Source organism: Astatotilapia calliptera, chromosome 2 (assembly GCF_964374335.1).
Source record: "Astatotilapia calliptera chromosome 2, fAstCal68.1, whole genome shotgun sequence".
Lineage (NCBI taxonomy): Eukaryota > Metazoa > Chordata > Actinopteri > Cichliformes > Cichlidae > Astatotilapia > Astatotilapia calliptera.
This window is the reverse complement of record NC_137423.1, coordinates 35,951,775-35,963,819: the sequence shown is the minus strand read 5'-3', so window position 1 is coordinate 35,963,819 and position 12,045 is coordinate 35,951,775. Positions and strand designations below refer to the sequence as shown.

General features: G+C 42.5%; 1 protein-coding gene across 1 annotated transcript in view; it reads left to right on the top strand.

Moving 5' to 3' along the window:
• The window catches only part of tnmd (tenomodulin), a 71,032-nt gene extending 59,434 nt beyond the window's left edge, over positions 1 to 11,598 (top strand). Inside the window, exons 5-7 of the mRNA XM_080289565.1 lie at positions 3,309 to 3,471; positions 6,453 to 6,547; positions 10,526 to 11,598. Of these exons, the coding sequence (XP_080145691.1) occupies positions 3,309 to 3,471; positions 6,453 to 6,547; positions 10,526 to 10,735 (468 nt within the window). The 3' untranslated portion in view covers positions 10,736 to 11,598. The remainder of the gene's footprint in view (positions 1 to 3,308; positions 3,472 to 6,452; positions 6,548 to 10,525) is intronic.
• Positions 11,599 to 12,045: the final 447 nt, after the last annotated feature.

Here is a 12,045-nt window from a genome sequence, read left to right as displayed (position 1 = left end):
GATACATTATTCTCTTTATGCTCTGTCCCCTCTGTACTTAAACCACTTTACACTGTGGCTAATATTTCTGCAGGTGATGATTTTATCACAAAAAAACTAGATTACACAACAAAAATACAGTAAATACCAGGGGGGCATATTGAGGTAATAAACAGTGACCTTGGCTTGACCCCACCAAAGTCTATCCTCACATTAGACAGCAGCCCCTGCTCCATCCTCTGTGAAAATCCACCCACGTGTGACCCTGGAAAAGATCAGCACAAGTTCCTCCTCAGGTGGTGAAACACATGAAGCTCACAGGGGTGAAAGCCAGCTGCTAATGGTTCCTAGCTTAACCCCACCACAGGCTTTTAGGAAAAAGGGCTCAGAGCAGCCGTGGCAGGCTTTAGAGCTGAGGTGAAAAACAATGGAAAAAACTGCGGTAAAACTGCAAGCGGCTGATAAGAAAATGCAGCCCCTGCGAGGGAGAACCAGGTGACAAACATGAATTGTTTGCCAGGATTTTTTCCTTCCCTTTTCAATTTGCCTTCTCTATGAAACGTCTGAGGGAGTAATCCCTGAGCTTCATTCCAGTTCCCCCAGTCTGACACAGGAATCGCCATCAGCCTCCCTCACTCCCCTTAAAATTGTGAATGGATGCCGTTTGCTCCATTAAACAGCCACTTAATATGGATGACCAAAGCTCGCCCAGCAACCAAAAACCTCCCACTCAGACGACAACTACAAACAGAAAAGCAGTGTGATGAGGAAACAACACCGCTGCAGAGGCTGCGAATACGCCAAAGTCCTGCGAGCGCACAGTGCGGACTGTTTTGTGTCATTTTTGTCAGTGAATGGCAGGGTGGTTTTGTGGCACTGCAACAAAACGTTCGGTTCCTGCATTTGCTGTGTTCAGTAATAAGGTCGTGTCAAGCCAGAAAATGGGAAAGCAGAATTCATCCTTACGTCTTTGCAAAATATGGGACTCGGTGATGCTGTAACAACTCACATGGCTACTGTAGTTATAGCTGGTAAATGAACCACTAACATGCTACCCAGCCGGGAACTCGCTGACACAGGAGCTTCCTTAGTCAAAAGCTGTATCATAAAATCTACTACTGTGTCATGACTTTCCTCTTTGGGCACACTTTTTTCCCCAGCAGAGAAATATTTCATATTGCAAAAATCTCCCATAGAGGCCATTTTGGACTCAGGGTTTCGCACTATCAGGACCGTTTTGTTTGTCAGTGGCGCAAAGTTGCATGGCAAAATTCCCCAAAGGTGAACAAAGCTGAATTTTTTTCCACTCGTTTACTTTGCCACATCTGCCAAAGCAAATCCACCTGGAGAGTCGTATTTATTATTGCTGCAGAATTAGCATTTTTAAATGTTGGTGTGATCGGCACCTTTAGTGCCCTTAAGCAGGCAGCAGCACAAACATGGTAAGCTGCCTGAATATGCCTGTCAACTGAAATTCCCCACCAGGTATGTTAGATTAAAAAAGAAAACTGCCAGTGTTAGGTGCAGCGTGTGAAAGCCATTGGGTATGGCGAGAAAATCTTTGTTGATCTCTGGCAAACATAGCACACACTTTAAACAATGTGTCATGTCAACAGTGTTTCCCCCCCTTGGGACACAGTGGCAGGAGAGGGTAAATTCATTAACTACAGCACAACTGGTGTATAATTAAGTTGTGCACTGTAGGCGAAAAGCATACATACACCAGGAGAGGGCTGAACAAAACAAATTACCATCATTCCCAAGGTCCAATACTTGATAAAAAAGTTGCTTGTGTCCTAATAATATATCATTTGTCAATAGCAAAATGGAAAAGCCTTTCAAAAGTGTGTATAAACTGGTGGACTGTAATCATGTTGTCTTTGTGCTTGTCAACTGGCATTTAGAAATCCCTGCCCCATGCTAAAATGCTGACCTTTACTACCTCCCCCAAGGCGCTCTCTCCTACAAGTTATTGGAGTCGTTTCTCAACTGTGAAGTCAAAGTCATGTTGCGGGCCCCGTGTCGTGACCTCCATTTACTTTCCAGAGAAGTCTGACTTGGCTTCAATGGTTAAGAGGTCCAATTAGAGAGGGCTGTTTGTGTTGCTCGAGTTTGATTTTAATTTCTGCAGCCACAGGAACGGTGAGCACACCAGCTCTGCGGCAGAGCAACCTCTCTGCTGTAACACCACCACCCCGCTACACAGTCTTCCGAGTCATCATTAGTCTGCTGGCCGGCGCTTAAAAGTGAGGGAAAGTGTGTCGAAAGCTTGGCTGAGCACCTCCCGCACCCAAACACATTCTTTGATGTGACAGAATGCGCTTAAGCCGCCTCTTCTTCCTTCTCCTCTTCTTCGTCTCCGCAGGTCACAGCTGTGTCGTTCGAAGACAAACAAGAAGCAGCATGAAAAGCAAAATTCTAATTCATGCGAGAGTGACAGGGGCAAACATGAGGGAGGGGGCACGACCCAATATAAATGATTCTCGCTCCCACTATAGCCCCAGGATTCTACATCAAGCTTAACTAATGTGCAATTAAGCTTTAGACTGGAAGAAAATCACCTTGTAAAAACATTTGTCAAGTGAACAGTTTTTCTGTTCTGGGCTGCTAATTAACAAGGGAATGGGAAGAAGGGTTTGTTTGTGTGTGTATTTACATATACATGAAGAAAATAAATATCCTCACTGTTAAGGGAGAGCATTACCAAATCCCCTTCATATGTCTCTATTAGACAACACTGACATGTAGTCCCTATCATTAAGCAATAATAGTTTACTTTACAGCTCATGAACTACAGTATCAACAAATTAAGCCCAGTGATAGTGCTTGGTGCCAAGCGAAGCATTGTGGCGGAGGGGGAGGGAGTAAGGGAGCGTAGTTGGAGGGGTTGGTGAGGTTGTGATGTGGGGGGGGGGGGATGCAAGGCTTTATTGTGTCTGTCACATTAAACGATATTGCAGCCACACTCGGAGTAATGAAGACCACTTCTAAAGTCATTTAAAAGTCAAATCATCACTGTCTGTGAATTTCAATGATGTATAATAGAAAGAGCATGCCGGAGGCTTGAGAAGAGGGTGACAGAGAGCAGGAGGAGGGAGTCGGGGCAGTGGGAGTCAGGAGTCGGGAAGTTGCTGTCCTCTCAGCAGACACAAAGGTGATAGATAAAATGACAAGGCTGGAGCTGCTGCTGCATGGCTCAGGGGAACAGAGTGCAAATGCATGACTATACATCGAGTGGGGCGCAGACATTTTTGCAGGGTCCGACGTGCTCTAGCTTGTGTATACATAACATATGTGTGAGTGTGTGTACTGTATGTGTTGTTTTCTAGCAGGTGGATGAGACTGGGGCCATGGATGTGAAAGTGGACGACTCCCAAGTGTGGGTTCCTGCTGAGGAGCCCATCGTTAACCCGGACTTCCTCCTTGACTCCAAGATCTGGGAGATTTGCCAGCAGCTGCCCATCCACTGGATCCATCCTTCCCCCCTGAGCGGTGAGAGCAGGGGGCATCTCTGCCTCTAAATGCAGACTATTAACACTCTCGCTGGAGGACATCTCCACAGGCCATAAGCAGGTCCATGGAGACAGCATGAGTTCCTAACCATATGAGCAGGTAGCCCAGGCTTCTCTGTTCGTGTTAGAAAAGTAGAGAGGCTGATGGTCGTGGCAAAAGGAATATTCTGATACTCTGTTTCTACAAAATTATCAGTGCAAACACAGTTTATTAAATGTATGCACTTGAAGTCTTACAGTCACCGAAAGGCTACTTTATATGATATGGTATCATACTTTACATATAAAGGTTGGATTTGGCCACTGTGATGGCACTAACTGATTAATATTTTGAGGCCTCGAGTTTGGCATTTTGCAATATTTGGGCCTTTTGGGATGTAATGGTGGACTGCTAGGTCCAGCTGTCTTCATACACTATATAAGTGCACTGCATGGCTACAGAAGCCTGTTAATTAGTGCTAACATAAAAAATAATACTAGCATTTCATTCACTAAAAGCAAGACAGGCTTTGCACAGGCTTATCTGACAGTCTGTTGTTTTAATTAATAGCACAACAGACCACAGTTTTAACAATGCTCCAAAAGAAATCAACACCACATACATCATCGTCAGAAACTTTTCACGTAATGTCATACACACCTTTCTTGAGATTTGTCCATCCTATTGGACATGGCACAACCATTGATAGTGAGGGGAAAAGCATGCCTTCTCAAATTGGTTGGTGAGCGGTTTCTGGAGGTTGCCTGCAGTGACTAGACCAAAAACATCCTTATCATTGCCTTGGTGTAGCAGGTTGCTGCGGTGATGTAGTTTTGCTGGAAGACGCTGATTTGTCTGCAAACACTTGTTAGCTGATAGTCTTGCAAGAGTGTTTGTCTTCAGAGTAAAAGCTGTGCCTCTGTGCTGCAGCAAGCACATTTTAAAAGTTTTACTGAATACTGACGGTATCCAGTTCTGGTTTCTTTCACACTTCAGTTTCCCAACTGCTTGGAGAGTAGTTGGCAAGTGTTTGCAGACAAGTCAGTTTCTTCCATGCAAATTACGGGTAACTGCAGCAATCTGCCAGTGCAGCTGTGGCTCAGCAGGTAGAGTGAGTTATCTACTAAGATCAGTGGTTTAATCCCTTGTCTGCATGTCAAAGGAAGATACTGAACTGAACTGTCCCTGATCCATTCACTGGAGTGTTTGTGTGAATGTTAGATAAAAAGCACTTAGGCAGAGGAAAGAGTTGAATGGGTGAATGCGGCTCGTAGTAGAAAGAACTTTGATTGTTCAAATAAAGTAGAAAAGTGCTATGTAAGTACCAGTCTATTTACCAATGCAATCACAAGGTTTTTGCCAACTAATCAGGGAATATACATTTTTTTCCCTAGTGACCAGTGGTTGCCAGGGAAAGGTTCTTTTCAGTGACTTAAATTAGCAAATTGACGGCTAGCAGACAACTAGCAACTGTAGCAATCTATGTTAGCATCAGCTGGCCAGTGACTCTAATAATGTCATTTATATACAACTTCACCCTCTACAGTTCAACATATGGAGAAAATTAACTTCAAAGGCCTAAAATGTTTTTGTGCCTGGCTGTAAACATGTTTATTTCTGCTTCAGCATAAAGATGGACTCACTTTCAAAGCCAGCCCCGAGAGGCCATTACAGGAACTGCATGTTTTTCAAGCTTCCGACAGGTTTATTTTAGGCCCTGGAGATTAGTCTACATTGCAGATTATTTAAATGTAAATTAATGCACTGTTAAGCTCACACGTAACATATATATATATATATATACATATATATATACATATATATATATACATATATATATATATATATATATATATATATATACATATATATATATATATATATATAAATGATATATATTTATAAAAAAATCTCTACCTATATAAAACAGTAACTTCAAAATAATGTGAAAGACAGCAATTTTCATGACAAGCATACCTTTTCAGCTTCCCTGCAGAGCTTTATAGCGAATTTCAGCTTGTTGTCTGACCCGCAAAGTTTCTCTTACATGCTCCTGTATTGTCTTAAAACTCAGTCTATCAGCCTTGAACAACATAACAGACGGGTACAGACAACAACCAGCAGCTGCTCATAGTAAAACATTCAGGAGCTATAGAGCCAAGCATTTACTTTCATTAGCTGGTAGAGGTCAAAAACAATGTTAAAGATGTTTAAGAACACAACTCAATGTGAAAAGTAATATTAAACTGCAGACTTGATGTGTAAATAAGTTATGTTAGTATAGAAAGTTTTCTATACTAACATACAAGGTAATGTCAATGTTATATCAATCACTGCTGGTTTAAAAAAGGAAAGATGAATAGTTTTAACCGAGAACACGAACACGTACGTATTGAATAGTTTGCAATTATCTTACTAAAGCGGCAGTTTTCCATGTGCTTTGAAAAATAAGCATTCCAAGAGTCGGGCTTTCATGTTAAGATGAAGATATTTGCAGCATTTGCAGTATATGAGGTGTCTACAAGGTAACAATCAGATAAATGTAGTAAAAAAAATAATATTTTCTGGGAAATGTAGTGGAAACAAAGCATGCTTTAGTCGCAAGTACAACACCTACATATATATACCTCAGTAAATGTAGCCGGTTACATTCAGCCTCTTGTTTTGGTCATCTGGAGAGGGGGTTTTGGTTTTTTTCTTTCTCATAAAGATGCCAAGGCTTTATGAACTGGCATCTGTGTGTTAGTATCACAAAAGCAATAACACCATTGTTTGACAGAAGCGTGAAAAAAGCCTGGAATTAATTTCTTTTGAATGCTAGTAAGTAACATCAAGCCACTGGGAAAACACAGTGTTCAAGCCAAAATTGAATCTAAGAGCTTTCTTATTTTAATTCAAACAACAGAAAACAGTTGGAAGTATATACAGTAACATCTCTCTCTCTCTCGCTTTTATTCTCTCCTGCTCGTTCTGTTACTCAGACGCTGAGGTTGTAAATGTGGATACACCCGATGCCGAGGTCACAGGTCAGCGTTTTGCCCGCGACGTCCTGGACCACCTTCCCGTAAACGACTATGTAAGTGGGGCCCTCTCTGCCACGTCACCCAGGGACCACACCACGAGATACAGTAAAGTCACTTCAATCAGCCGCAGCTCTTGCCTCAACTCTTTCTGCATATAAATCGCTCACTAATTGATGTTAAAACTGACTTTGTGCACCAGAGGGCATAGCAATTGCTCTATATATCTGTTTAAGTAAGGCCAGTTCAATGAAGACTCCCTTAATGTCTCTCCATTAATTGAGAGGAATATCCAGCCTTTCAAAGGCAGCAACTTGTGCCTTACAGCCCTAGTTAGAGACTTTTTTTTCTACTTCCTTTTTTTCTGAGGCACTGGAAAGCACAGTACAAAGCAGCACTTTCAAGGTCACTCATCGCTGCACAGATAAGTTACATTTATTAATAATGCTTTAATTATCAAAGCGTATAAAATAAATGGAAAGGCCAAGTGGCATATTTTGGTGTACAGCATGTAAACCACTCAATACCGTATGATTAATTATCCCTGACTCTAGGGGAAAATCACATTGCATAGTATATTACACAAGACTTATACACTCTTATACCAGCACAAAAAGCTGCAGTGTCACACTAAGAGACACCCTAAGAACAGGTGCAAGGATATATGATATATGCATATACTTGCAGTGAGCACTTACAGGTGAACAGCCACTAAAGCTAAATTCAAGGATAATGAGTCAGGCTCAGTCTCCTCCGCAGGGCTCGGAGAAACGGTGTGAGACATGCAGAGAAATGAGACATCCTATAATATTGACGTTTATCAGGCCCATCCCAGAAACAGCCTCCTGCTCAACTCTTCAATTCCCCCCCCCCCCCAGCTCCTCTGTCCTCTTCCTCATTGTCTGTGGCAGGAGATGCAGTGCTATGCAATTAAAACATACCAGGGGATGAAAAACTCAGCTCCACTTTTGAACGTTCTGCCTCTATCAGCGGAGTAATGCATACCATTGCAATCCATTCCAGCAGCACGTCCAGGCGCTGTTTGTGGGTCCAGTGATAACAACGGCCTTTGTGGCCGGGCACAGGGCAGGCAGCAGTCTGTAATTGGGAGTCTGAACTCTCACTGCTGCCAGTGGTATGCCACATGTGTAAGTCTATTTTTTTTTCTTCATCTAAAAGTCATGCAAATGGGCACAGTATAAAAAACAAGGAAGCTCACCCGCAGAGTCTGCTACTCACAGTTTCTCTGCATTCACTTCATCTGCATTTCATAAGTCTGAATTTGAGCACCAAGCCTGTCCACAGTGCACAGAGACTGGCAGATGTATATTATGCTGAACTTTAACATGGCTGCCATGTCAGAGTGCAGTGTGTATCAGCGGTGGCCCTGGAAATTTCAAACTGAATAACGACCGCCTGACAGGCCTGAAGGGATTGCACCGCCGTCCTTGACCCACATAACAAGGATGGGCTTTCTATAAGAATTGACCTCACTCATACTCATGTAAATATGTTTGTACGTGTTGCTGCTTGTGTCCTGGGATTTGTCTTGTGTCTGGGACCTATCCTTACAAACCTCTGGCTGCTACATCCAGGGTCAGGCTAAGTGGCTGTTCATGCATAACAGAGGTGCAAAAAGCTGAAGGAATTCAAATTCCGTGAATGCAGAAGTTGTTTGTGCCTCCAGAGGAATCTTTACACTGAAGCTAAAGCTCCTTATCACTTTGGTAAAGCAGCAGAGTTTACTGAAATACATGACTATCTGCTTATTCAATTACATCCAATTTCATTGTCATTCCACGTCACTGTAGAGAACAGTAAGATGAAAATCAGAGATCAGGACACGCAGCAAAGAATTTCATATGTTCCACTGTCCTGTGTGTCTACATAAAAAGACCCTTTTCGAATACAAAGCAGAGCGTGAAACAGAAATGTTATCTCTGCTGTTTTGATCCCCGGATGAATGTGATGAGCTCTGCTTTGAGATTTAATAACACATCCAGGCATGTGCTTCAAGCTCATGAGGAGCGGGGATCAGCGTGTGTGAAATAATACCAACAAGTGTGGAGATTAGAGGAGTCATGCTTTGATTCGTTACATCTTATTGAATGACTGACGCAGTTTTCTACTCTGCAGACTCATTCACATCCAGCTCCTCATAATATGCACAGAGGTGTCTGTGTTTGTGTGCAAGTTTGCATGTGTATGTGAGAATGTGTGTGATGAAATCAGATCCAGCAAGAGGGTAATGGCTTTTACTCTTCATTAATGCTGCTTGTTTGTGAGTGACTGCCTCAGATTTCCCAAGGTGAACCATTCTTATCACCGCGGCTTCCCACTAGAGACGGCGACTCAAAGCCAGAGTGATTAATATGTACCCTCCGTTTTAAAAGGATAGCTCTGATTAATTGTCTTTAAGGTACAATGCTGCCTATTGGCTGTTTGTTTTGATAAACACCGGCGTCATTTGAATAAAATATTTTCTTCATTTTCCACGCCTGAGCTCCAGATTTCGTAACACCCCAGTTTGGGCTGTGAGGAGCTGATAAGATTATCGTTGGTCCATTGACAGGTTTCGTGTTGTTCATATAACCGATTGTTGCCTGGGAGCCGATGACCTGAAACCTGCCTAAAGCAATAAATCATTAAAAGCCTACCTGTGACTGTCATAGTAATAAATCAAACCTACCTGGATATAATGCATTGCACTCTATGTGTTTTGAATATGTCTAAAGAGCAAGTAATTTGACTCAGTTTACATCAGGTGCATAGTTTTCACAAGCCAGTCATGTGGTGGATTTATTGCAGTGAGCTGCTACGTACAAGAAAACAATGTGTGTAAAACCACCGTGATTGAATGCTTACTGACGAGTAGAGGAGATGCAAGAAATCCCCAAATTCCCTAACTTAATGCAGTAGGGGACCAGAGGGACTCAGCCATGTGGTCCAGCGGGTCCTGTCCTCTTAAACAATTCACACACATTTTCTTTTCCCAGCTGCGGATGTGTTTTGTTCCGCACTATTGCACGTAGCTGAGTCATTGTAAGTGCTCGCGTTTTTTCCTGAATGTGAAGTCAGCGGAGGCCGTTGACTCCTGGAACCGAGCAGTTTAACAAGATATCACCGGATTGTCTCCAAGGATTCATTTACTAAAAGAGACTGAAATGTGGTCAAATGCATACTGAGGGCGGTTGCTACTTCAGCTCACACTGTGAGTTAAGTGGCACTTCTCCGAACCCCATTTGGAGTTGCTCTTGATCAAAGGCATGGCACTCAGCCCCCACGAGTCCATGAGGGCATGAACCAACCAGCACAATGGAAAAATCCAAGGGCCATTAATTCTACCCAATTTACCTTTCGTTTGGGTTTCATTTGGCCCCTCTATAAATTCAGAGGCAGCCAGCAAGAGCAAATGAAAGAATCCTTGTTAGGCGATCATTACTCTGCTAATTGCTTTAGGAATGTGCCATGCACTTAAAGTCAAGGTCAGGGGGAGGGCGCCAAGATGTGAGGAGCTCTAATTTGAATGCTCTATTGGAGGAGGGGCAGTCATTTTAGTGCAGAGTGTGTGCTGGGGTCGAGGGAGTTAAGAGGTCAGGGATGAAAGAAATAGTGTAATTATGCTGGTAACTTCGACCGGAGATAGTGACAGTAGAGAGGTTGCGAACGCTGGATTCAAAGTAGGGGCAGTGTGCAGCCTCCAGTCGTGCTTTTTGTGCTGCAGAAAGGTCAAGGGTATTATATCATGTTTTATGCTCCCGAGCTTAAATCAAGCTCGTTCAATCTCAGCTCAAACCGTGATCTCTTTGGCACTGCCATCAATTGATGTCACCGTTTTGCATTTTTGCAGACATCAATTCACATCTTTTCACTTTTGTTTTTGCTTTTACATATATTGCGATGACCCACAATCAAAGCTGCCTCATCAATTCATGTCAGCCCTTCCTCTTCCTCCTCTCCTGCCCTTGCCTCAGGAGGACTGGCATTTGTCATGTGTGTGATTGTAACCCTGCCCGCTCTTGTGTCCTCTGCAGAGAGATGTTGGAATCGAGCTGGATAACCGTCTGGATGAGGGCGGCTACTGCTGCCAGTACTGTCGCCGTGGTTACCGCTTCTGCCGCCGCTACCACGAGCCCCTGGGTGGCTTCAACCCCTGGCCATACTACTACCAAGGAGGCCGGGTCATCTGTCAAATTGTCATGCCGTGCAACTGGTGGATCGCCCGCATGCTCGGGAGGATCTGAGGCGCTGAGTGTGCTGTCTGGTTTTGAATCTGTTTACGTTGTAGGTGCAAATTTTTCCTTTTGATAAATATTCAAGACCACTCGTGACACCAAAGCAGTCTATTGCAGGCAACTATTAGGTAGCACTTCTAGTCAGTGTGAGTCAGTGTAAACAGTCTAAATTATGTTTGAAGCATTTTGATTCCTTCTTAAAAAGCATTGGTTGTTTACAGGTGTCTAGTTTTCTCTCCTTGTTATTTGATCCTGTTCAATGAACGCATTTAGTTTGGAAACTGAGCCACCCTAAAAAAAACACACACACACACACACAATCTGTCCTTACCTTACCTATTATGTCATACATTCATTTTTACTTGTATGTGTATACATATGAAAAGCTACAGCGAATACAATGCAACAGCAATTAACTATGTACTGTATGTAACCATCTGTGTGGTGCTATCACATTAAATGTGTAACAAGACATACACTTTATTAGGAAAATCATCTAGTGTAATTTAAAGCAACAGCATGTTCCATTATTGCATTATTATGTTTTCGCAGTTTTTGTTGACATCTGTTGTACTTTATGCTTATTATTGCCGTCCTGTCTGGTATTGTTGGTATGCTGGACTGCGTGACATTGAAAAGTGTTCTTATTAAAGTGGCAAAATTGTTATTAAATCACCACGTACCTCCAAATAGTGTAACCAAATGGGAGCTTGTGAGCCATTAATGCTTAGAGGTAATTTTTCCAATTTACAAATTTGATCTTTTTGTGCAGTTTTCCCAACACACTTATTAATATAATAAGCATGGATTGAAGCTAAACTTGTGTTTTCCCTTTTTCTTTGGCAATAACGATTAAAAGAATGTTAACTGTTGTTTCGCCTTTCAGTTCTGGCTGGTGATCATCTTTGTAGAGCAACACAATGCTCTTAAAGCCAAACAGGCTTCTTGTGAGAAGCACTTTAGTTAATTTTTGGAAACTAGAACTAATCAAAATGTGAAACGGTGTCTCAATATGTGACAGTGATACATGTTATGTGTAGCCCTGCATAAACTGGGACACCTGATAAGCCTATTTCTGAGTGAGGTAACACAGCTGATTGAGAACGTGGCCTCCAAATGAAAGTACTGAACTGGGCGTAGTAACAGTCTCTGGGTAAATGTTGTATTGAGTTTCTGCTAATGCAAACCAAACATTTCCTCCTGCTGCAGCATCGCATTAAAGCTGAGAAACACGAGCCATCTGGTATCACGATTTAGCTTAGCACTTATCAATTTATTCTTGACAAATCGTCTTCAAAACAAGACAATGGCTATTTTCA